The sequence below is a fragment of the Athene noctua genome, chromosome 6 (genome assembly GCF_965140245.1).
Source record: "Athene noctua chromosome 6, bAthNoc1.hap1.1, whole genome shotgun sequence".
Taxonomy (NCBI): Eukaryota; Metazoa; Chordata; class Aves; order Strigiformes; family Strigidae; genus Athene; species Athene noctua.
This window is the reverse complement of record NC_134042.1, coordinates 25,569,027-25,596,816: the sequence shown is the minus strand read 5'-3', so window position 1 is coordinate 25,596,816 and position 27,790 is coordinate 25,569,027. Positions and strand designations below refer to the sequence as shown.

Here is a 27,790-nt window from a genome sequence, read left to right as displayed (position 1 = left end):
TAAAAGAAACAGATCCATCCAGAAAAATGTTTGGATTGCTGGATGAAGTGTGCTTTAAAAAATGTCAAAAGAAGAGCATCGACATGCATACATTTTTTTCAGATTTTCAGTGGGATTAGTACTAGTTTCAGAAGTTGATACAAAAATATCTTTAAATGAAAGATCAGAATACAAACCTAGTAACAAAAGTTAATACTGAATTTTGAAAAGAAAAAAAAAAAAAGTTTTGTTACTTAGCAAATTAATTATGAACATACATCTTCTATAAAGTTTACTTAGTTAACAGGATTTTATTATAAACAGTTATTCTTTTCCAATTTGGCAGAAAAATAAACTATGTAAGCTCTTCAAAGTTATATGCTTAAGATTTAGTGAACATTCCAAGATCAAATGTTTGACTAATTTTACAAATACATTTAGATTGATTGCAGAAAATTATGGAAGTCTATTTATTAGTTAAGCTGTAGTTAAAGTAAAGGAATTCTGATCAATTTGCTAAGAATTGCCTCCAGCTGTGCTGGCTTCCGTCATGTAGTTAAACAGAAGCTCACCATAGTTTGATCTATTTGTCCTCATTTTCATGGTCACTGAAGTAAAATATGATGGGCTCAGCAGCAGTCATGTGTTCCTTGAGTATTTAAATGCTAATCCAGAGAGTCAATGAAAAACTTCAAAGCCACTGGGGAAATATATGTTCTTAATATATATATATATTTATATTAATATCAATTAATATGTGTATCAATTATACATTTTAATATCTGTGAAGAAGCCCTGTAATAAATACTTAATTTCAAGATAGATTGACAGAATAATATCTGATCTGGAATACACAATAGCGTCATCATCATAGCACATAGCTAAGTGAGAGAACCCATTCCAAATTCCTCCTTTCCTGAACTGGAAGTCAAACTTGGACTTGACCTTCCCAAAACCTACGTAGGTGCCCTGACCTCTGAGTGTCTATGGCATAATTCTTTATTCAAGCCTCAGCAACTGCTCTAGGCAAGATGAAAAATATTAATTCCGTTTAAGACATTCCTGCAGCATGTTCACCTGCGCACATGGTTCAACTATAGACTGTGTGTAACAAAGTGAGAACTTCTATGTGTCTTTGCCAGATCCTACTGTGAGTACTGTAGCCACTAATACCACGCCTCTCATTTCTCCAACAACTACAGTTCCCCTTAATTAGAATAACAGGATGAAGTGTCACATTTTTGCTCTTCACAGGAATTAAAAAAAAAAAAAAGTTTGTGTCAAATGGATCCATTCTTAAAATGATTGCCATATGCACATCTATGCTGCAGGTGCAGAATCATGCACACTCAAGACACAGAATATTTTTATGTCTTAACATTGTCCATGATGTATTCCTGAACCTCCCCTCTGTGTGGCACATGTGTAATGTGCCGTAATGCCAGAAGTTGGCTGTTGCCCTCGAGTGTCATTCCAAACTAGTAGTATTCTTGAGGTTTTCCAATTGATATCATTTTAGTTGAACTGTAAGAAAAAAAAAACAAAAACAAAACTGAATCTGTCTTACTCTTTCAAAAGATTCCATTGGTCCTTGGCATACCGAATCTGGCCTGATGACCACAGACTTTGACTATAATATATGTTTGTTTCAGCATCACCTCTACTCTCTTCAAACAGGAAGAGTCATGTTCTTCACACCGTTTCATATCCATGTTCATTTCTTGACAAGTGTCAAAAGAAGAATCTCTTTCCATACTTATTCTGTTCAAGTCTTCACTGTCCCATCTGAGGATCAAGAACTTTTGCATGAATCTATAAAATACACAGATACTACACTGGAGATACTTTCACCTCTTGTGGTAGATTCTCAAACCTAAATTTGACATGCTTTCATAGTGCTCAGGTCAGCAGCTCCATGTGGGTTTTAACTTGGGATGCCTCATGATCGTCAATGATGATCAGTGTTTATCCTAATGACATAATTTTTCCTTTTCTTGGATTATAGTGAAAATCATGATTAAGAGCAGCAAGGAGTCCATCTGCCTTACCAGACTACATGTTAGACTTGCATTTAGTGTTCAACAGTGGTGCTAATAGAGACTCTTCCCTGGTGGTTTGGGGTCATTTCTGGAACCGTAAGAACAGACAAGTATCTATCATTAGTGAAAGTTTTCTGACTGTTGTATCTTATCAGTTTATCTTATAAGTTTAAACTTTCAAGGATTAAACACCACTTAAAGAGCTAAGATCAGCTGTGCTAAAAATGCATGTGCATGGCAGTTTGGGGTAAATGCCCTTTCTGAAATTAATTTTTATTTTTGTGATTAAGATAAAAAAAAACTATTTTCTGAAACACTCTTCCTTATACAGCTAGTTAACTAAAACCAGAAGACTGAGCATCTCAAAACCAAATCAAATTAAGGGCAATACTCCCACAGTGTTCTTGAGCTAATTCTAGGAGCTTTTCTTTTGAAATTACTTTTTTATCAGAATCATCTAGTAATTAATGTAGCCAGAAATATTGCCAAAGAAAAAATCATTCCACCAGATTAGAGGGTAGAGCTGTGCGGTGTACATGAAACATCATGATATAGAGTGCATGCTGCATTTGTCATTGTTGCAGAAGCTTATGTGCACTAAATCCTCTCCTGACTAGTTTAGAAAAGAATCTGTCTTCAGAGACCTACTGAATTCTGCTATTTCTTTGATTTGAATGCAAACGCAGTCTTCCTGAGGTCCGTGGCAGCAGAATTTATCTTTTAAAACAGTAGTTAGAAGTCTGAACATAGTTGTGCTTACTTTAATTCAAGCTTGGGGGAGCAAGATTTGAAAAGATGCTTCTAGCAGCCAATCTAATACATTCTTCTGCTCAAAGATACTAGCACTGATTCTATACTTCACAGATAAAATAGTAATTAAAGTTGAAAACAGAGATAAGACATAATCCAGATAAAACCTAATGTCCAGTAATGCAAACTCATCCTTAGGAACTCTTTTTAGTTCCTATCAAATCTGAGAACTTTCTGCAATCAAAATTACCTTAAGATATTATTAATATATGCTTTGGAAAACCTAGCAATTTAAATCCTGACTCCTGTATCACAGTCTTTTTGTTTTGCCATCACCTGGTCTGATCTGCCAGCAAATAAAGTCTTTGCATTCATGTAAAGTCTAGTACCATGTTTGTCTTTCTCCCCTGCAAGTGGCCTTCATTTTTCAGATGATGAATCTTATTGTCTTAATCTAAGATTAAACAAAGATCTACTGGAGTAAAAAATATTTTTTAAATTGTGTTTTACATCTAGAACTAAATTTTCTGACCTTCAAACCAAAACTTTTGCAAAATTACAGTCTCTTTGGATCAGGTACAAAGTAAGTAATTATTGCACAATAAGTAGTAGGTTGCACTTGCTCATGCAGTTACTTGGAAATAATTTTTTTCTTGCATTTAAACATGTCTTCAGGCATTGTGTTTGTAAGCCACAGTATGGTGCTACAACACCTGAGGATTTGAATCTGGACTTTAAAAATAATGTTATTGGTGCATATTGTATTCTGTTGCACTTCGAAGTTTTTTTAAAGGAATGGCAGAGAAGGGATAAGTGGAACAGCACTGCAGAAACGAGCAAGTGATAGGTGAACCCATTTCAGTCTTTCACTGTATTAGTAAAGGAGTTGTACCACATATTACTATGAAATGTTTCTGATGTGGGCTTCAACAGGTTTTGTGGGTCATGGGTAAGATCCTTCTTTCTCCTCCTTTCCCTGTACCCTCCTCACTCACGCTTCCTCTCCTTCCACTAGGCTCCTGAACTTGCAAAGGCTAGAATTTAGCCCAGGGTGGTTTCAGTCTATGGTGGAGGCCACAGCACAGTGTGGTGCTAAATGTGCAGAGTCCCTATTCCTGAGCACAGATATTGTTCCACAGCACAACCCCTTCTTTCCTACCATCCCAGGACTCCTGCCTCTTCCTTTGCTGCTTGGGTTCTCCCTTTAGTTTTGCACAATCTCATTGCAGATTCCTTCTGAAGGACCTGTAGACCTTTCTGAGCCAATACAAGGCAGGACTGATCTACTCTGACATTTTTCAGGAGGGAGGAGAGGCACCAGGAGTGTGGAGCAGTGAGACTGCACATGTGAAGCCAGCTCCACTCTGAACAGGGGAACAGGGGGGAAAGAGGGGGTGGGATGGTCAGAAGCAAACACAAAGGGGCCAAGCCATCTGCAGAGTGGACCCACAAGATTGAGAAAAAGATACTTTCTCCTGGTGGCATGTGAGTGCTTCGAACATTAGTTTTTAATCAAATGAGCATTCTTGTTTTCAGTTTTTAGTGAACTAAATATCAGTAATTTTATGTTTCATGGGTGCTCTTCTGGGATTAAGCAAAATACACATTGGCATCTAAGTCCGTTGCATTTTTCAGAAAGCATTTTGTTATTTTTTCTCTTGTGGACAAGTCCCATGATTATATAACAAACTTATGTTTTTATTGTAACTGCCTGTTCATGTACATATTTGTGGGTGCTGAAGCCACTGAGATGCTGAGTCTGCTGTCTTTGAACTTCCTCCCATGCCTTGCCCCTATCCTAGACCTTCTGCCCTTTTCCTTATCATCCTTCAGAGTCTGGATTACATCACATGTCCAAAGAGCACAACCTACTCCAGGCATTGCAGTCTTATGGAGAAAGAGAGCAGACCAAAGTGGACTACCTATCCAAATTTCACCACTGCTGTTCCTGTGGTAACCTCCACAAAATACTGGGACACCTGCAGCAATGCTTTGCCCTGAGGATATGATTTTGGGAGTCTGGGGACAATTGGTAATAGTTTACTGGCAAGTTTAAGTGACCTGCTATGAAAAGTTCGTTGTATTTTCATGTGAAATATCTCTGTTATTGATCAAACCTCAAACAGCTGCCTAAGAAAAAAGGCCATTGACAAATGTGTGCCCCTTCTTTAAGGGCACTTGCTAGAGCCTTGGCAGTGTATCAAAGGTAGACAGCTCCATCTATAGTCAAGGGAAAGAGAGGAACAGTTATGCAGGGTTCCATTGGTCCTTGATACCCATCTTCAGGTATCAAGGGATGAACTGGACTTTGGAGATCCATGTCTCCACTGATTCTGCAGGGAGCCTGGATGACTGACTTAAACTGGACACTTGAATCAAAGATGACTGAAGGTAGGTAAACAAGATGTATAATACTTAAATACTTAAAATGTATGCAAGGGTTCTGCTTTAGCGCATATCTGATTCCAACAGACTGTACATAATTACAAGAGTTTAGGCCAGATTTTGGCTCAGTCTAAAGGCAGAGACCTCCAGTGCCACTGAGGTGTCTGTCTGTGCTAGACTTGCTAGGCATGACTTAGTTCCCGCATTCACAGCGGCAGAGATGCCCTCTGTCTGAATGTTCGTGGTGCATATCTGTATGGGTGTTGCTGTGTCATGCAACCAGAATTGTATGCTGTGTGAACTAGCATTAACTGAGGACTACAGCTCTCTTATATGCTTGATGAAATCATATCTGCATCTATACTATAAACTAGTTAGTTGATACTTTCTAAAAACTTACCTTTAACCTGTGGTTAGAAGTTGTGCCAATACCAAAGCAGTAAACAGCTTCACTGGCTGTTTAGTTGTGGTGATCACCATGAAATACCTCATTTGATTTGTGCTCCATGTGTGACAGAGTTGCTTTGTTGTTCTTATGTCATCAATGGGAAGGAGCTGATTAACTACCTTTCTAGCAGATGCGATGACAAGGCTTTGTTGATCTGGATGGTTCAGGAGCATATTCATCCCTCCCTTGAGCGGGTAACTAAGATCATGGATTTCTGGAAAGACCCTTTTTCTGTTGTGTTTGCCAGCATCTCCCCTTTGTAAACTGAAGAGAACCCAGTAATTTGATTTCTTCCCTGTCAGTTAGATTGAGCATCCAAGGTTTTTTTTATCCAAGGGATGCATAACACATGATTTACAGAACTGCTGACTGCTGTAGTTGCAATTAAAACAATACTGCCTTCATAGTTTGAACATTGAGTGCAAACAGGCTGATAGTTTAATCAATCCATTTTAAAACGTATTAACTAAACCAGCAGTTTACTGTTCTTGTCAAACTAAACAACTGTAAATCTTGTTTTCAAAAATCAACCAGAAAAAATGTAACACATTAAAAATGAATTAGACATGGCACACCACCCATAAGCTGTATAATAAACAGATCACAGTCCTATAGTAATAGTTGTGATTTCTGGCACGTCACTGGAGAAGAACTCATGGGTTTTCAGAATGACCTGTGTCATAAATCATTGCATTCCCATTTACACTGAGCACATGTATCTAATTTTTCAAGAGTGGCTTCTGAAATCCTGATGAATGGCTTCAGAATTGATTGCTGGAGTATATGAAAAGTAGTGTCACAAGTGCCTAATTGGGGAAAGGAAACAGGGATTACAAATACAGTCCAGTGAAACCTGAACACAAAATTGTAATATATACTAAGTAACAAATGAATAGCCATCCAGGAGATAAGCCTAAAACATGACAAGTGTGAAATCTATGACACTTTTCTTTAAGACAGATAAATTAATATAAATTTTCAGCAGAGTTAAAACAATGTAAATGCACAAGCCAAGCATAAATCATACGTGTGGTTTTTTGACTATGCAGGCATCAATACCTTGGTGTCCAGTTTAATGTATTCTCTGTGTGTTATTAGGCATTTTTATAATATGGAGCGCTTCATGTTAGAAAAAACACAGACATCCCAAACCAGGAAATGTATTGAAACTTATTAATGAAACTCCAGAGATGCACTGAGGTATTTTTATGCGTATCTTATCCACTTCATTTATCTACATGATGTTTTGTGAGCACATTTGAGCCCCTCCCTTCACACTCAAAATTGAACAAAAAACTGCACACTCCTAAGCCCAAATGAATACACCCTGTCTCTCCACACGTCTCTGTAAACACTATAGACATACTATCCAACACAGTCTGATCTTTCAAATGACAGGTAGAAGTATAGTTGGTGAATCCAATTTTTATTTCCTTTGTGTAAAAGACTGCAAATTATTCTACATGCTGAAAGATAATGTAGATGATTTTTATGTTTTACCCACTTTTAAAGATTTATCTGTGTCAGCAGCTGGAGCACATGGACTGAAGTTGAATGTGTTACATGATCGTAGCATGTAGATTCTGATTTGGTGTTGAAAGAAACTCCTTGGCAGATAAGTAATGAAATGAAACAGCAAACATGCCATCACCTAATAAAAACATCAGTTCATAAGAACCATTAACTGCCTTTTCCCATGACATCCTTTTTTAATTGATATATTTTAATTTGTCATAAGAAAACAAATTCATGTTACTCTAATTCTATGTGCTGAGCAGTGGATATAGAATAAGGAATTTTTTTAAGGAAACTATTACCCTTTGTCCGGTCTCTATTTGTAAGCTTCAAAATGACCAGAATTCATTAAACTTTATTACTGAGGTTCATGAAACTTTCTTTGGATTAGAAAAGCATAACCTTCTGTCCCGATTTAGAAGGGTGTTGCAGCTTTTCATTAACCTGGAAACCTCCTATTTACATGGTTCACAGCCTGGTCTCAGCTCACTTGGAGGTAACAAAGGGTGTCGGGACAAGAGTGCAGCAGGGGGCTCATCCTTTAGGCTTGCCATCTGAATTTGATCAGGTCAACTGTTTCAACTCCTGCCTCATTAGGCAAAATAAAATGGAGATTATGGTGTGTGGAAGGATCACATTACAGACAGCAAGCTCTGCCTCCTGACACTCTCCGTTGATTTTGCATTTTGACAAGAACTTGTTCTCTGTGTTTTCCATTCTGTATTACAGCTGGCTTTAAATTATTTTGAAGACAAGATCATTTGTATCCCTTGGCATTTCAGACCTTAGCCAAAGAGGAGTGAAGTAATAAGTGAAGACGCATTAGTCTCAGAGGCAGTTTACCTACTGGAGAGATGTCACTGTGTAGCATGAGCTTAATGCTGATAGACGCATTAATTCAGCTTGTCAAGCAATGCCTAGCTCTTCTCATTTCAATGTTTAGATTAGCTGTAAATTTGAAAAAATCTGACACAATAAAGTTCACTAGGTAAATTATTATTACCACCTGGCTTCATTACTTATAATTAGCATGTTAAGTCTATTCATTTTTTCTTTAGTTACTGCTTTTAATATTTATATAAAATTGTAAAAATTGTTTAGAGTTAGATGTGTTTGTTGCATTATAGTACCTGTTACGGTGGAGATCATTATCATCAAATACTCATCTCATAATGAGAATCTTTGCCACATGATTGTCCACTAAAAAGCATTTCCCCACTGACCTCGTCTGTATGTGCCATACATTAAATAGAAAGTTCTCAGTCTATAAAAGTCAAAAATGGTTCAGGATATCAGTTTGGCCAGCTGACAACTACTTGGCAGATCTCTTATGAGGAAGATAGTTCTTATCCATCATATCCAATTATGATTTTCTTTAGGAAAACCAGGGATAATAAAAGCAGGTGATGTTCATCAATTAGATATCTCATCTTTCTTTTATTCCATTTGTTGGCAGGATTTTCTTTGAATTTTTACTCTGTAAACTAAGAGTAACGATTCATAGTCAGTGAATAGGAAGTAGAAATATCAAAATCAGAAATAAATTTAAATTAATTTTGTATTTACTCCTTTATAAATCAAGAGTTATCCAGAAGTATAGACACTAGAATGCTGTCAAAACAAGAAGCTCCCCTCAGGGAAGGGGGAAAAGAGGCAATGAATAATATGTGACAGATGTGAACATAAATTGTTTAATGCAAAGTAGAATGTGCACTGTTCTATGGTTAGAAGTGTAGCATAAAATTGTTTTAAGATGACTTAAGATTTTTTATTCAAGTAATGACCAACTGAGAAATATACACTATTGTGACATCCTAAGTGAACTTAATATGTCTGAATATAAAGCCATTAGCTTTGAGGAAAGTTGCACAATCCATAATAATGTCTCTCTTCAGTACCGTGGGCCACATGACCACATTTAACTTCTTCTGCATATTATACACCAACTTCAACATCCTTATTCCAGATGCAGCCAGATTCATTTGCAGCCTGTCACGTATCCTGAGGACTTAAGAAGGAAGGGGTCTCAAAAAATAAACTTCTTGTTGCACATTTTTATTTCTATATACCTTAAGAATTGTATCTTGTGGGAATGTTTAAAGATTAAAGTTTTCTCAAAGAAGTTTCACAGGACAAACCTGCCACTTCCAAAAACAAACCACAGAGAGGCAGAGAACATGATTTTCATGAAACAATTAAACTCGCCGAAAATGTTGGAAAAAAATTTTTTTAAAGAATGTCTCATGAAGCATGTGGACAAATCATTGCAGATCCCTGTGGCTCAGGTAATTTCGAGGTAATTTACATCTGTTTCCAGCATACTCTTTCTCCTTACTATTCTTTTCACTTTCTAGCTCCAAAAATCTGTCTTTTTCCACCAAATCTCTTCCCTCTGTGTCTCTTCTTTGTCCTTTTTAACAACCTGTCCCAGGTTCCTCTCCAGTTCATTTCCACTTCACTTGACAGCAGTTCTTTACTTGCTCTGTCTCCTTTTGACCCCTTTAGATGAAGGCATCACTTTCAGCTGTAAGCTTAAAACTTGCTGAGATGGAGACACACATTCCATGTGATGATACGTCTCTTAGATACTATGCTTAATGTAGTATCTATGAGATCCTATGGTATAACACAACAAGCTGCATCAGGAAAGTGAAAGTAATTGTTTAAAGCAAAACTGTGATAATTTTTGTGTGAATTGTATGCATGCACCCAAGAGCAACTTTGAATTTGTCATGGAAAAAAAAGCCATCTGAGTTAATAGCAGAAATTCAGGTGGGGGATGTTTGGTTTTCCTCTACTGCATAGCCTCACAAATATTTACATCAGCAAAACTGAGTCTGTCAACAAGCAGTGATCTTCTTGAGTTGGCTTTTCCATCAGAGGAACCATTCACCACATTACATCCCAGGTGGAAAACTAAGACACTTGACTGTCTTCCCAGTACTAAGGCCACCTGGATCTAGTAGTCTAGTCTGCAGCACCTCCAGTCCCGAAAGAGTATGGAGTACTCTGGCCCTAGGACTCATTATACTGTCCCAAGTATTCCTTCAGTATAAGGGAATGCTCAGTTGTCATTTTAATAGGTTGTGTCCTTCATTAAAAATAATGTTGGCCAAACGTCTGGTCCCACTGTTGGATGCAGAGCTGGCTCAGCTGTACGGGTAGGTTAAAAGAGCGGTTGCCTAGCCTTAGATGATGCCAAGGAGACAGAATGGCAAATTCTCAACTGTGAGATGTTTATTACTCTACATTATCTGTCTCCTAATACAATTGTATGATTTCTTGTCTAGTTAGAAAGAGGAAAGTGCAGCAAATACTACTCTTGTTTACTGTAGGCAGTAAAGAAAAATGATGCTGATGTATTGCAAGAGCACAATGGCAAAATTCCTCTTTCTCTGTTTTGATCATATGAGAACAATACCAGCTATGCAGTAGGTCCAAGTCATCTGGCATAGCTCAGCATGACTCATGGTGGCTGGAAGAGCAGCAGTCTGTAACTACAGTGAGGGAGAGCAGAGCTCACTGTCTTGCAGAAATAGGACCGCAGACACAAAACTGCTCACTTTTACAAGATCATAATCTCACTTTTGGGGTCCAGGGACAACCTGCCAGGTTCTCTCAGAGTGTTTAAGGGAGTATTAGCAAGGGGTTGTGCCCAGACTGTTTGACAAGAAGAGTAAAAAATAAAATTGTCCTTGCCTTTTACTATCCAGCACAAAGAATTAATCTCTGAGTATTTTAACATGGATGATTAGTGCATGGTGATTAGAAGTGATGTGGTGCCACACCCTGGAGATGGTTTGTCTCAGGCTTTGGCTTCAAAGGAGGTGGGAAAGCAATAGGGTACAAAAAATTGCTTTCCGTGGTTGTGCTCAATTGCTCTGAAAGATGCAGAAGGGTGATCTACGTTGCTAGAACTATACTATTTTTAGGAATCTCTCTCCCTATAGGAGACATTAGCAGTAATACTACCGTCTTTAGAATTCAGGGAATGCTGTCCTAAGCTGATTTGAGTCAGCAAAAGAAGGTTCAGAGCTTGGACTTCTTTCTTGCCTATCTGTTTATATGGTAGTGTGTAAATGAAGGATCCGGTTCATGATATCAGATTTCTACTTAATGTTGTAATACTATGCAATTTCACTACCAGTGTATGCCAGCACAGCTTGGCATGGATTCTCTAGAAAGTGAGCTGGTTTTTGCAGGTAAAAGTGTGAAGCTGTTCAAGAAAAGGAAGGAGGAAAGCATCAAATATTCTATATTTGCCTCATAAATACTCTAACAGGCCTTAGGCATAAAATCATTGTTAGAACTTTTAGTCTAATATACATATGATAAATTATGTGTTTGAACTCTTTAGTAAATCCAGTGTGTACAGTGAAGCCAAGTGATTAACATCTTTGCTTGGGTTGATTTAGACTATTTGTGGTAGATTAATTGTCTCTAAAGTGTCCTCTGTTTCTGTGTTACATTTAATTCCTTTGTGCACATATCTCTGTAGGCCATTTTAGACTGTATCAGCTGATATTCTTAAAACAGATTTTACATACAAATGTTTGTCTGGGTCTTGGAGAGATCTGACATAAAATGTCTTATGTTCTCACTTCAGGAGGTCTGGATCTTTCAACCAAATTTAATAGCTATTTATGCCTTGAGAAGATCTTATCTAATGTACTGTTGGTTCAGGGTCATTCATGGCCTCGCATTATGTTGAAACATGGACAGAGTGTAATTTGTTAATGTCATGAAGGATCAAGTTGGTTAGAAAGGGAAGTGTACACAATTTATAATAACACAAGTGTTTCCTTGCTAATCCCTTGGCAGGTTCATTATCTGTAGAGCCCCAGGCAATAGTTGGCCTATCGTGAGAGTGAAATTTAACCCACAGCATGAAATTAATCCTCAAAGACTTTTGTCTACTCCTTCTAGAAATAATAAATTCAAAGTGATTTTATAATTCTGCTTTCTAACTTTATGCAGAGGTGTTAAATTGGTATCTAAACTATATGGCATATGTCAATCTATTGATTTATGTTTAGTTAACTAACATGCAAGTGTATAACAAGCATAATAAGGAATTTGAAGATCTGAATTAGTGGTGTGTTCATTGTTCCTTTCTGAAAACCTTTTTCCTTTGATAATACTGAAAGTTCTATTGCTGGTAATTACAAGGAAGACAAAGAATGTGTATATGTATGTATGCATGTATAAAATCATTCAAATGATCACATCTGGATTTCCTAGAGCTTCTGGGTTTTTATATGAAAGAACTTGGTAGGGTTTTTCACACCCTGACTTCTTTTGTAAAACTTCTTAGAAGTCCAGTGAGGTCTTGTTGCTGGTAAACAAATGGACTTTTGGTAGAGTTTGGGAAAGTACTCCTTGAATCAGCTGAGTAAATACTGGGTAAATCAGCTGAGGTTTTTTCAGAAGGAGATTTCTTTTTATTACATATGCAAAGTTCTCTCTAATATGGAGAGAACAGGTGGAAGTGATTTATTCCTTATTGATTCAGACTCTCCTCTGCATTTTTTATAATGTGATTCCTCACTCACAGCACAGTAGATGAGCAGTTCTAGATACTATTATATCTGTCTAGTTACTATCTAGATACAGGGTAAAAATTTTTTCCACTTTCAGTCAGTATTTACCCAGTATATATATCCATTGGCTAGATGCTCTGTATTTTTTGGTGCTTATCTTCTACATAATTTTTCCACTTCTGAAGGCAGCAAGTCATATGTAATAGATGTTTGCAACTGGCTATATCATCTATGTTGAAGAGCTTCTTCAAGATATTAATTGAAACTCCACAGCCCTTGGGATAGAAACCAAATGACAAGAAATTTAAAAAGTCAAGTGCTTCTTAGTACACAGTCCTGACCATGGACAGGAAGTTTGCAGGCTACTTAGAGTTCATTAGATGAGCAGATTTGTACATACATTACTCTTATGATTATCCCTCTTATTCTTCAGACATAATTTATAACAGTGGTGCAGACATTGAACCATTCTCACTTCACATATTCCTTAAAAGAAAATTAGTTTCTGAAGTCATACCGTATTTCTTCTCTGTATTTTAGGAAAGTTATTTTTGTGCACACATATACTCTAGTGGTGAGAAGGAAAACAGCGATTGCTGAAGTATGTTAAACAGAACAGTGACCAGAGGAGTGTCTTTGATCCTATAAAAGACTTTAAGACATGTCAAAGATGCCACCTGATATTAGAGATGAGATGTGATTTAAGTCTAGGAAACCTCTGAAAACTACATACCTCTTTGTAATATTTATTGCTCAAGATACAAAGTCCTACAGAAGTACCTCATATATAGTTAAAACATAGGTTTCTAATGTATTTTTACCCAGAGAGGTTTGTGGATGCCCCCTGCCTGAAAGTGTTCAAGGCCAGGTTGGACGAGGCTTTGAGCAGCCTGGTCTAGTGGAAGGTGTCCCTGTCCATGGCAGGGGGTTGGAACTAGATGGTCTTTAAGGTCTCTTCCAACCCAAACTATTCTGTGATTCCATAATTTTTAAGCTGCTTTTATTGTTAATGGAATTTAAGAAATATAATTTGATCCAGTACTATACAGTCAATGAATAGCATATAGTAATTCAGATATTTTTTCTGTCTACATTATCACCACCCCCTCAATGCAGTAGTAGAGAAAGAAGGGAAATTTGCAGAATTGCAGTTCGTGGTTATAGGTGTTAGACATGACAAGGAAGGAGCAAAGGCAATGATACATTGCTTGTATTTTGACCAATGACTGCCTCAAGGTTTTCCATCTGCTCAATATATAGTGTTTTTTCAGGACCATACTCTTCTCTCTCCCACATTTTCATAATTTTGCTCACTCCCTTTACATTCATCAGTCATTCCCCTGTGATCGACTTTCCCTATTTGCCTTTTTCCCAGACCACAGGCTCATAGTGAAAACTTGCAACAAAAGCAGCAGTGTTTGTCAATTGTGAGACTGTGGTTTCTGCTGCCAGTTCCAATGACAAGTTGGCATCTTGTGACCTCTAATAAATGACTTCTAATAAATTGGCAGGTGATAAGTCTCTTAGCCGGTAGACAGGATGGCTGTTTGCATTTCCAAGAGAGTCTTGAAACAGAAAAAGGCTAAAAACTCTCCCCTGCATGTAATGAAACTTCACTTTTATTTCTGCAGAACTTTATGGTCAGCCATATTCTTGGGAGGGGTTCAGGCCACAAGTTGGACAAGTTACAGATTTTTAAAAAGGATAATGCCAGTGTACTCTGCAACATTTAGGTACACTAAGTCCTTCTCATACCTTAGTCTGGTCACCTCTCAGGCATAGCAGGGAATGTTGGATCCTGGGGATCCTTGGATTCCTATTTACATGCACAGTCTATATTGCACAAAGCTTAGACCCACAGTGGAGCAACTAAACCTACTGGCAGTCTTATGTCACACAGCAAACCAGTAGTGCACACTATGGCTAGCTCTTTGGAAGAAGATAAGTTATGCTCTTCTTCCAAATTGCTATCCATATAGCTGCTTCTACCATTAGCTAGCATATGTGCTAAGGAAAAGAGGGAGGGAGGTGGCACACCTACATGTCATACACTTAGGGTTTTATTTATTGTGCTCTTACTGTTTGGCATTAAACAAATAGCAACTTATGGACCAACAAAGCCATAACCCTACTCATTATATATAATAATATATATAGTAATTACTATTAATTCTGTATAAGCATGCAGAAGCACTTTTTCTAAGAGTCATTATTCAGCAAGCCCGTTTTTTTTATCAGTAGGCATTCAATAACTCGATAATTCTGTTAGTTTTATCTCTGAGTTCATGTAACGCTACTAAGACTTGACTACGTGGGTGTATGGTAGGGTGCTGTATGTGGAAAAGAAACAAAGCAGTAGTCCCTCAGAAATACTGGATGGCAACATCAGAACTGCCTTTTTTTGTGTCTGTTTTCCAGTCCTTGGGGTCAATAACTGAGTTGGATCGTCCATGTTAGTGTAGTCTGCCTGCCTGCCTGCCTGGAGAAGAATGTGGGCAAAATGCTTTTAAAAGACTGCTGTGACTGTACAATATGAAAGGAGTTTTTCTAGCTTCCAACTGGTGGTTAGTGAAATGGTTTGTTTTCTGAGATAGACATCACTGTAGCAGACCCTGAAGATACTTCCTTGATTTGAAGATTTACATGGAATCAAAAGGAATCATTTACCATTTCTTTTTAGAAAAAACAGTCTTTAAAAGGCACGAAGCTGCAAACAAGCAGTAAAATCTGCTGAGAAGTATAACCTCCAGACTACTGTACTGCCTACTACCCACAAACGCTTTGCTGAAATCCTCTCTCTTTTTCAAGAGTTGTCTTGCTTTGTACCTTTAAAATTATCAGCACTTGGAAAAGTCTTGTTAAATCTGAAAGAAGTTCTGTTTTTCTTTAGACTTAACAATGTTTCAGATACTGATTAAAAAGGGAACTCTCCCTTTATTCCTGAAGTCGGTAAGAAATATTATGGAAAATTGCGTTAACTCTTGCAAATCCCTCTACAACTATAAAAGTACAAATGAGATCGTCCCTGCTGTTTCAGTCAGGCCTATGAACCTCAGAGCAATAGGATATTTATAAGAAAATTCCAGACATAGCAGTGGTGCCGTGATCCATATGACCCAAAGTTTCCAGTCTTTGTCTATCCTCCTGTCTTTAAGGAAAAACAGAGGGGCATAAAATGAAAACTTGGAAGATCACAAATCATTGTTATGACTCATTATAATGAATGATTTGTGCATTACTTTATGGAGTAGTTAGGTTGAGTTTGGGGAAAAAAGAAACCTTCCTTTTTAATTTTCACCACTTTATGCCAATTTTCAAGCAACTGTCTTTCCTAAAATAACAACACTCTTTTTTCCACACTATCCTGGGTAACTAGTGAATTTTTTTCAGCTGGGAGAATGTGTTGTGATATAAAGGTGCAGCCTTGCACGGCTGTTGTCAAGAGCCTGTTAGTGTTTCCATTACAGCATTAAGTCTTATATTCTGGTGTTTAAAACTGGGCTGTAAAATACTTGAAGTTGAACGTTGGCAGTTTTCAAAATGTATTTACAAATAAGAAAAATATTGTCACTGGGTGGGGCTTTTTAGTTCTGTGAAAAAATAGTATCCTGACAGCTTTGTAGCAACTGTGATTCACAGTTTTGGATACTCAGATCTTCTGACCACAGCATACAACCTGGATTCTAGAGGCTCCTGAGTTTTGTTTAGCATTATTTTTTGTTGTTAACTAGTAATAGTATAAGAGTTGTCAGAAAAATAAAAATAAATCTACAGAAGTCTGAAAATAGCTGCTGTTTTTCCACTACATTGAATTTGTGAGAACGCATCTTTATTTTTGGAATATCTTCATATGGTGAATTAATAGGGAATATTTCCAGGTGTTAAAAGTTTCTCTTCACTTCCTAGGATAAATTTTAATGTTACACAAATTTTTTGAAAGTATGGTTATGTATGTGCAGACTCTGAAATCAGACACTGGCAAGCTACCATTTCAATACACAGCAAACTTTCCTTAGTTATGGGATTGGGGGGGTGGGGGGGGTGCTTTTTTCAGAGGGCAGTGCACTGTTTCAGATAAATTGCATTACAGAAATCAAGGGTGTTCCAGTATTTTACTAGTTTTACTTTAAGTCACCACAGCAGAGAAAGTCATAGCACTTCAGAGGAAATTTCATCTTTAACTTGCCTTGTTATGCCCTACTGTATGTTAAGAATTGCTGAGGTCGCTCAGCACTGGCTGATAATGAATTCCATATAAGCTGTAATATTGGGGCACAGCTGGGTGGGTAAGAGTTGAGTTTCAGTCTTTAACTCAGAATTTCCTCATTTTACTAGTTTCATTTCAAAAGGTAATGCTGCTTTAACAGTGTACATTTTCTGTCACTTAGCCATACAATTTAATAGAAAAAAGTCATTTTTACATGGAAGCAACATATGCATAGTAGGTAATGTCCATGTTATGTATATTAGCTATTAGTCATTTTAAATGGTTTGTCTGTTGATAGGAAAGGTCATATGAGTTAAGGTTTTCAAATACAGGGTATTTAGCTGTACTTTTCAGTAGAATAAATCTGGTTGTATCCCTTCCATTATTTTAAAAATATCACCCGCAGTATATTAATGCAATTGTTTCCCTTTTAAATATTTTCCAGAACAAGCATAGGAGGTTGGGTGAACACTCAAAACTAACACTTCTTTCAGCAACTCACAATTTCATTTTGGCTATTTTCCACTGAAAATGAATTTTTATTTCTGTATGTGACCATTTCTTTCCTTTGGGAGAAAAGATATTTTGGGTTATCTTTCCTACTTTGACCACAGGGAGCAAGTGTAATGTATATTTTGTTGTGGTTTGCAAATTTTTGGTGCTAAATCATTTTAATACAAAAAAAAAGTCAGAATATGCTAAGTTATGATGGGATTGATCTCATCTAAGAACTTAAAAGGCTAATGAATACTGAAAAGTATTGAACAACCCTCCAAAAAATCCTCCCCCAAAATCTTCTTGCCAAAAAGCCGCATTGATTTTCCTGCCTTCTCAGAAGGAAAGTGTGTGATTACCACAGGAGACACTGAAATCAAAGCTTTGTTGAGAAAGCTATGTAGAAATACTTGGCCCCTTCTATAGGAATTGTTGAAGAAAATAATGACTTTTTCGTGTGGGGTATAGATCTTAATTACGTTTTCCTAAACTGGAAGAGTTTTAGAACAATGCTTACTGTTTATATTTCAGGTTTTGTCCAGTAATAACCGATAGTAATTACTCATTTGAAGCCTTCCTGTGGCTTATCAGATACATGTTTTATTTTACAAAGCTGCATTAAGATTTGCCTTTGCATTGTTTTGAAGTAATAGAGAATACCATTACTTTTTAAAGGCAGCAAAATTATTCCTCTAATCTGGTATAATTTAATTAATAGATAAAATTTCATACTTACATTTAGATTTTTCAAAGGCTCTTATTTGCAGAGACTCAGTAATGGATTCATGTATCACAGTAATATCACAAGACACAAGAATGGCTCTACAGGATTAGACTAGAGGTCCATCTAGTCCAGCAGAGAGAGGTCAAGACAGGATACACATTTTTGTAATAGAAGTTAAACTGAGATAATAAACTGGACGGTTTTTAAGCAGACATATTTTACACAATGAAATCAACCAAACCACATTCTCATTTTTCTCTCAATCAAGACTGGATACTGGGGTCTTCATACAATTAATCTAATAGCTGATTTCTTGTGAAATCTCTTCTAGTCATTAGTTTATATTCCTCATCACTTTGTCTGTTGTTTCTTTATAAGCTGTTTTGAAGGAAAATATACAAGACTTTATCCAAACCTAATGAAAACCAGACTTCTTCTATTGAAGTATTAGGCCACGAGTGGCTACCCATATTTAAAATCAGAAAAATAACTTCATCATCTCCGACAATACAGAATTATTTCTCGTGGTGCCATTTTCAATGATTTGTCCAGTTTAGATAAGGTGCAAAAAAGTCCATAGATTTGGGGGAGTTGTTTTTACTTAGGAAATAGAGATTATAAGAGGTTTCAGAAATAAACTATCACTGTAAAAAAACAAAATGCTGTTTTTACCATTACTGGTTTCTGCAGATTGTTTCACCAGTGTTACTTTATGCATAAGAAGATGTAAACAAAAACCACAAGCAGGGTTTAAATTTTCCTATTATTTTTACAGCTGGCACTTCCTAGCCAATCTTACCTGCATAAGATTATTAAGATTACACACATTGCGTGATCTTTCATGCAGAATATTGTGTGATCTTTCAAATATAGCTGTCCCTTTACGATCATCACTGTCATCTTAAGTTGTGCTCAGAAGTTTTATCTAGACAGCCAAAGAAAAGTTTCAAAGACAGAATTGTGCCTTCACGGTAGCCATGACACTGGCAGAGAGCCCAGCAGAGCTGTTCCTGCCCTGGCAGGACTTTGAGATATGCTTTTCACACAAAAGAACATTAGAGCAGTTTCTAAAGGATAATAACAATGTGTGCTGTTTGCAGGTCCGTAACCGAGAGGAAAGGGTGGTACTGAGCAAGGAGCCCATAGAAGCCCACAGCTGCCAGTTGTATCTGGGACCTCAGAAATACAAGAGCAAAAAAGGACTCAGAGGCTGGGGGTTGAAGACAGGAAACACTGTGCACGTGCAATAAGTGGGGAGGACACCAGCTCGGAGACTCATTCCATAGTTTCACCTTGCTGTGAAACACACCAGTGTTCTCAGTATTTTCATCCTTGAAATAAAAGGGAACTTGCACAACATCATAGCTACAAGTATGCATGATGTTTCTCTAACCAGTTTTTAGTGTGGAACAAAAAAATTGTAATTTTCAACAATTTTTTTTGTTGTTGTCTCCACACACACATTCATTGATGGAATTAGATTATTCAAAATATTTTTGTTTTGAATTTAGTTTCTGCTGTATTTCTTTCTTGGGAAGGCATTAAAATATTTGCATGTAACTGTCATGACTAGTTATTTTTTTTTATTCATTAGGAAAATTACCAGAGTAGATTTGCATGAAACAGTTACATGGTTTAATTTGACCTGCTTCTGGTCAAGTTTATTTTTGCTAAATATTCTCTTCTAAAACTACACATAAAGGAAAATTTCTCTCATATTATAGCTACTGTGTGTTCGTGCAGGAGAAAAAAAGTAGAATAGTTCATCATTAGTAGCTGACAAAATACAGCTTTCATTTCTAGAACACTTTATTACACTCTTGGTATATTAGTACTGGTTCCTTTTTCCCACTGATATTTTTCATGGAATGATGTGCTGCTTAGCTTGAATATAAAAGCAAGAAATAGAGGAAAGTAATCTGTAAAATGAATAGGAAGTACAGGAAAAATGTTCTTTTTCTGATTAGTGTCCTTTTGTCTGGTTTAAGAATAAGACTCACACTTGGAGAACTTACCGAGTACCAGTGAAACACCTAAGCCGTTTTGTCATGTTTAGGACTTTGCTGTTTGTCTGTTCAATGCTGCAGTTCATTCAGGGAAATTGTTTTTTGAAAATCAGAGTAAGCCATGCATGGGAATTTCTCATCATCAAGGCTGAAAGAGGTTAGACCAATTATTTTATAAGTGTTTAAATAAATTGTTTTTAGCTAACCTAAAGGGGGGTGGCAACTGATTATGATCTTAATGGATTTACGTTTTGATCAGAATAGCCAATCTGTTCCATCTAAATTTTGCTCTAAATTGCTAAATCTCTTGTTGATCTAGCTCTGACTTTTTACTGTGAATGTACTCCTTATTCAGATGGAGGTGTTTGCTTCTTTCTCATCCACTGTTAATGTTTCCTCCTATTGCCCTACTTATATTTCATGGCAGTATCTGAACTCTTTTTGTCAAAGTATAAATTGCTGGATAACCAATCAGATAGTGAGAGGACAGAAGACCAGATCAGGACTGCAATAAGGCAGAGGTCAGGTGTGGAATGCACAAATTTATGAGTTGCAGTGTTTGATAAATACTTTGGTAAATGTGAGAGTTCATCAGTTTGTAGCTTTTTATTTGACCATCATACCTGTACCTGATGTTCTAATTCACATGAAAGTAATTTCTGCAGAGAACTGGAGTTTTTAGGGTATCTTCACAATTATTTCCATTATTGCTGTTCCTTTCTTTCTTAAAAAAAACCCCACATTCCTCCAAAAGTCAAAGACTTGAATAAACTATCAAGCATCATGAATTCCAACAAAGTGGAATTCATTTAGATAAATTTTTAAATCTTTTTTGTAATACTTCTCTACCCATGATTCTGGTTTATTACTTGTGAAGTAAATATGAACTTTATGAAAAATTCTGTGATTAGATGGAGGCAAATCTATATCTGCTATAGATAATGATTAGAATAAGTTCTGTTCCATGCCTGTTCTCTATGCTACTACTTTATTGTATTCTTATATGGTTTTTGAAGTTAAATAATTATCATAGCAATACTAAAATACTTAAAATATGATCCCTGCACTAGCAAAATTTATATCTTTGGCCTAAAATAATTGGGGTTTTTTTGTTTTGAAATGTAATATTCAGTTCTTCAACAGCTCATATGATTTATTGTTAAAATAAGTGACAGAATTATACTTTCAATTTAGTTATTATCCTGTAAGTAACATAAGCAACTCAAAGAACTTGAGCCAAAAAGTGAAATAAATTATATTATCAAGGTCCATTTTGCAGTGCAAAGTTTTGCATGAAATCTAAGCATCAGTAGATAGCACTAACTAGTAGTAACACCTGAATAAATGTTTAAGTTAGCAAATCAAAATCTTTTTAAATTATAATGCAGTTATTTTTTATTATAAGCATGTGAACTGTTAAACAATGTATATTTATATAAAGTTTCAGACTATGCATTTTTTATCAACTTATGCTGGTAGGGGTAACTACAGCTAGGAGTGTCTGAAATCATGGGAACTACTGAAAGTGCAAAAATCTATAAATGTTGTTTTCAGTTTTCCAAAGGCTGTACATCTATTTAAAGGTTGTTTTAAATTTAACATTGCACAGATAATTTAATTTGATTTGTTGTTATGTCGCACAACTCTTCTTTTCTTTATAGCATCTAAACACCTCAGTACCTGAGGTTATTTACTTTGGTACTGCATAAGACACAATTGTGGAGGGAGATGTTAGGAGCTTTATTCAAAATAGAGTAGAACAAATTATAAAATTAAGAAATGTGAAGAGAAGGAAAATGCAGCTACGACTGTCACTTGTTGGCAAGCACTGCCACATGGTATAAAGTCTGGTTCTCTGAGTCAGTGTTTTTCTTTCCCTCTGAACTTTGTGGTTGAGGAGCTAGTCAGCAGCATTGCATAAAAACAGCAAGAAATTCTGGAATTTACGCATGAGGGTATAGTCTTTGCAAAGCCAGTGGCAAGAATTTGGTGAGTCTAGTCTGCTCCACATCACACTGCGGTTGTCCTGCATAGCTGGGATTTAACTGCTCACTATCTACTTGAATCTAGATATGAAAATACTGGTTTCTTCCTTTTAGGTTTTAAGTTTACTAGAACAATTTCAGCATGAATTGGAGAACATTCTTCAGCCCGGATCAGTTAAATAAATGGGGGAGGATTGCTAGGTAATATTGTGGTGAAGAGACTTTGAACACTAAATGCCTGGATACTGTAGTGGCAGACATCAAGAAACTTTGATGAAATGTTCAGCAAGCATGAATAAAAAATTTAACAACTTATGCTGGTTTAGGCCCTGCCGGGACCAGAGACCACGTTGCCGTTGCCCCTCCCCCACCCTCAGACACAAGTAGGGCACAAACCCCAGGTTAAAATAAGAAGAAATTCAATACAACAGTGTAATAAGCAATCTGAACAACAGCAATAAACAGCAATAACAGTAAACATGACAAAAGATGTACAGAGAAATACCGCAATGGTTACAGACAGCCCCGTGCTTCCCGCGACCAAAGCCACAAAGGAAAAAGTTCCCACGGTGCACCGGACCTGACATCAGCATGGTATGAATAACCCAACTGGAGATCCCTTCCCCCTCTCTGCTGGGGAAACTTGACCCTATCCTAGCTGAACCAGGACACAACTGATAGAGAGAAAGAGAAAAAATATTTCTTTTTTGTTTGTTTTGGTTTTTCTTTCCAGAAAGCACATACATCTGCTTGTTCACCTATAGATATTGATTATGTTAGAAAAGACTACTTAGACTTTTGTAATAGGAAGCGGTCAGGAAAGCATCCTGTGGACTGAGGATTTTATAAAACTCGGAATAAAATACTGGCTATTGTAAAAGCAACAGGAACTGTAAGTTAGGCATTGGAAACAGATACATGTGTTTATGTAGAGTCATTGCTCCACAGTGTGATGTACCACTTCTTCAGTGGTAAGTCATTCAGAGAACTGATGAAAGGACTGAAGCATCTTCTGCATTGTGGGATTTCAGACTAGGCCCATCGAGAGTTATTGATCAAGATCTGTTATAACCATTAAAAATGCTTTCTCTTGTGCTATCAAAATAAGAATAATTTAGGTTTATTCATTTCACAAGTAGTGGTTACATTGATGATTAGTATGGATAAGTTAAAAAATTTTCATGGTTTTAGATCATACAGAGCTTTCAGTGAAAATGCTGCCTTTTGAAAATCTCAAATGGCTTTACATGATTTCCACTTTTTGAGATCCCAGCTATGTGTATTCTGGGATGAACAAGGAAGGACACCAATGTTCTCTTCTTAAGCATCCTGGACACTTTTATATCAAACAAAGCTACTGCAAAGGCACTGTTCAGTCAAAGAGGGCACAAAAGACTAAGGCCTGTGGGCTGCTGCTACTAGCCAGAAAGAGAGATTGTGAGGTCCCCCATGGTGTGGGAGGTGGAGGTGGGAACTGCAAGGAAGAGCCAAGAGGGCAGCAGTAGGTGCCGGGAGTGATCCCGCGTCAGAAGAGGTAACCTGGGGGCCAAAGTGCCCCCACAGCTCTGTGAGCATTCCCAGAGTGAGAGTGCTCAGTACCACAGCATGTTGGCCAGAAAGCCAAGAAGCATGAAAATGAGAGAGGAGGAAAGTTAGCCCGATGATCATTTTTAGAGCAATAAAGCTCTTGGTAAACACGTAACATACTGGGGTGTCCAGTGGCTTCTAATGCTTCTGTATGTGAATAGTGATAGCAGGTTGTTCATCCCCATCCTGGAAAAGCCTCTCTGCCCATATGTCTGTTCAGTGTGTCTCTGAACGGCTGCCTGAAGGTTCTTCTTTTCAGACTTCAAAATAATAAATTAGATCAGAATTGAATGCCCCAATTATATTTATAGAAAAAAATATCTTTTTTGTTCTAGCGAAGCTAATGACATACAAGGCAAGTATCCAGCTTTCAAAAATGCATGAAATTCAGTGGTTTTATAATGCTTTTAGAAAGGAATGGATTCAAAGCAGAGAAAGCCATTATGTATCCCCGAGTTGTGTTCATTCCTCTAAACAATCATCAAAGACAGGCCAGGTTGTTTTTTTGAAGTGAATGCTTTCACTCTTCTTTATTATTAAGATTACTAATACAGGCTGCTGCTGCCTCCAGAAGCAAGCAAACATTTTTTCAGCTCTTCCCTGAGCTTCTTATAACAAGTGCTGGTGATCAATTAGCTAGTTCATTAAAAAGTTACACATGATTTTATTGAGGCAAGCAATTCTGAATCAAAGAACCCAATTCGCAGATCTAGGTTGAAGCACATAATTGGCATGTATTTTAGGATCACTGTTAAAGCTATAAAAAAGATTTACTAGAGAAGGAATGGATCCAAAAACCCTAAAGGAAGGAATATGTTATTTGTGTGACTCAGTGTTACAAATGGACTCATTTAATACTAAGGTCTTATCTACATTACAACAAAAAAATGAAATAAATGTAAACCTCCTTTGATTTAACTTCTTTAGCAAGAAGTTATCCTTCATCTGATACACATAAATTACATGTTATTACTGCATTTTTTCTGCTATGATTTTGATTATTGCTATCAAAGATGTATTTTTATTATATCATTTAAATTTAGTTGAGAAGTTGACACCGAGTTAACTGTAAAACAAAATTTTAGAAGTATGTTCACCATGTTGTTGAGATTGACAGTGAGTCTGGGATTAAAGCTCCAGTTCCACAAACAGTTGTGCATGCACGGTTTAGTGGGGAACCATACACACATGCTAGCAGGACATGCTTGAGCATTTGCAGGTTGAAAAAGAGGGAAGGCACATTATTCAAATGATGTTTTAGAAACAGCGATGCTTTGTTCTGAGTTTACAAGCAAGCCAAATCTTGAAACTTGAGGAAAAGAGTTTGGGTTAAGAAAGCTTTATTTTTTAAGTACTTGGAAAAAGCTATTTACTGATGAGTTTTTGCAAGTCTTCTTTAAGCAAAAGAAAGCCATTTTTGGATTTGAACTGAGAAGTATAAAAAATCAAGTCTTAAATATATTAAAATGTGCATAGAATCTACTTCCTGTTATAAATTTGATTGCTTGATTGCCACAATGTAAAAGCTTCTGTAGCTGATATTACTGTTGGACTTTGTGTGATGGCATTGAGGCTTTTTTTTTTTTTTTCAACTATTAGCCTTCCCAAGGGTTCTTTTCAGACAAAATGTTATGCATCAGCTCTTATTTGAATGTAAGCCTATTGAATAGCATTCTCCTCTCTGCCAACTTGGCAGCAAGTTCTTGTGCTAATAAAAGAGGTTACCCCAGATAGAGATCCCAGATGTGCCTGAACTACTTTTATTAGGACTATGGAGGGGCTCAGTGTTTCCTTCTAACTGTTTTCAAAAAAGGTGTGGGCTTGCCTTCATAATTGCCCAGAATTGTATTACATCACTGGAATTTTTTTTCCTTAAAGTGAATAAAATGTTAGATGTGTTAGCACAGAATAAGCTTAGGAAATTATTGATGTTCAAAACAATGAATGTCTTTTGCCACAATACAAACCTTGATTTGACCCTACTGAATTCTGTTGAGAGAGAGTAGAACATTGCTATTTAACACTGAGTTAAAAATACCTTTATTGCTAGATATTAATGAGGTTCAGTATCATGATTAGAATAAGTAACAGTAGATGTTTCTCAAAGCAGCAATATATCTGTGGCGTAGGACATGCTTGACTATAATGTCAGTTATTTCTTGAAACCATAGAACACTATTTGTTGTGTAGAATTATTATTGAACTTAGTGATAAAGCGAACTTAGTGGCTGCCTGATATGGGGCTAATGTAGACTGGAATTGCTAACATCAAAATTCTTTTCTTTTTTTTTCTTTTTTTGTGAGTGCTATTTAGTAATTAACAGTTTTATTGCTAAAAATGTATTCAAAATTTCTCCATACTATTTAGTTGAATGTGCTGGCTGCAGTTTTAAAACTTCAAGAAACGGGGTAATCTAACTGAGATACTTAGTAAAATAATATAATTTGTTAAATTTACTGTTGCTATCCATAAATCATAAATAATAAGACGTTTACAATCTTAAATAATAATCTTGATTTTCCTTTCAAGGCCACAAACTTCCTGTTGAAATCTTTATTGTTGTCAAAATGTGAATAGAGAAAACAAGGTTTTAATTAAAATAATTCATTGCTTGCTTTTATTGTTCATCTTATTAAATTATGAAAAATGAATGGTGCTCTAATTTCTGGTCATGTCTCTGGTTGATTTTTATTGTCATTGTGCCAGATACAAAAAGAAAGAAACTGCACAGTGGATTAATTTCATAGTGAAACACATGATAGTATTCCATTTCAGATTTTCAAAACCAGAATTTGACTCCAAAAGTCCCATTAGTTTCAATGGGCTTTGGATCTGGCACAGGGTTAACAGCTTATTTTTCAAACAACTAGAAAGAGGTGTAAATGTCAAAGGTGATAGCTATACTGTGAGTTCCATAAACTACAAAAAAAGTTACTACTAAAGCTCTATTTTTTCTTAGTTTAACAGCTTCTATGAAAACAGTGTTAATAAGTATATCAGGAACAGTATATAATAATGAATCAGGTACGTTAAAAAACCTTTAAAACTCCTTTTATATAATAATTGGAAAGTTAAAAGTGACTTAAAATCCCTGACTTCTCATGCTGTGATGTAAATTGTATTTTTTTTAGGTTCCAAATTCAAAGAGGGAAAACTGATCCGACTGGTTACAAGAGCCTGGGGGACTGTTTTAGGACTATTTTCCAACGAGAAGGGTAAGAGTATATGTTTTTAAAATTGTCAATTTTATGTGACCTTTTTTAATCACCCATTTTCCAGACATTAGATCCTCTTTATATTCCACCCTTTTTTGCAATTGCCAGAATTTGGCAAACATTGTACTGTTACATAACGAGCACAATTTAAAATGTCTTAGCATTAGTTACAATACCAAATTTTGCTGCTAGGATGTGTTTAAAGACCAGAACACACAGCTGTGTAGAGACACGGGGACAAGCACTGCTTCGGGTCTGGGAGCAGGATGGCCACATCAGTGTGGTGCAGGATCTAGGCGCTTGTATCTTGTCCTGGTTTTCTGAGCTAGCTCAGCCTGAGCCATTACCAGTTCAGTGAAGTGCTTGTTTCCAAGCTCTGATGACCTGGCATTCCCAGTTAAATGTGGTAGACAATGTTTCCAGGACCTATTGTACATGAGCAAAATTCCACAGCTTTTCAGTTTGACAGAATATGGAAGAGGATTTATGGTCCTTAGTCACCTGAATCTACTGTCTTCAGAAGGTACCGCTGCTCTAAGCCTGAGCTCCTCTAAGGGACTTGGGCTCTGATCCAGAAAGACATTTAAATACATGCTTAATTTTATGAGCAGTCCAGTTAAAGCCAGTGAATGTAATGGGACTGATCATATGCTTAAAGTTAAGCCTGTTATCCACAGGAGCTCTTCAGGAGCTAGCCTTTAATCAAGGTAACTCTAATTAGTAAATACCAGTTTTGAGTAGCTGGCAGGCTTTCCATAAGAACTTTGTAAATGCAATAGCAACCCATTTTTCATCCATATATTCATCAAAATTGAACTGTTCTTATATATAGTGGCATAGATACCACGTATGGAGGCAGCATAGGTGAGGTGATGCAGACTTCTTGTGTCCACAAGCTGTACTGGAAAAAGAGA

At 36.6% G+C, this 27,790-nt stretch overlaps 1 protein-coding gene across 2 annotated transcripts in view; it reads left to right on the top strand.

Moving 5' to 3' along the window:
• Window positions 1-27,790, top strand: part of SLC25A21 (solute carrier family 25 member 21) — a 260,673-nt gene that overhangs the window by 166,037 nt on the left and 66,846 nt on the right. For both annotated transcript variants that reach the window (XM_074909907.1, XM_074909905.1), the window contains exon 3: window positions 26,793-26,876. In XM_074909907.1, the coding sequence (XP_074766008.1) occupies window positions 26,793-26,876 (84 nt within the window). The remainder of the gene's footprint in view (window positions 1-26,792; window positions 26,877-27,790) is intronic.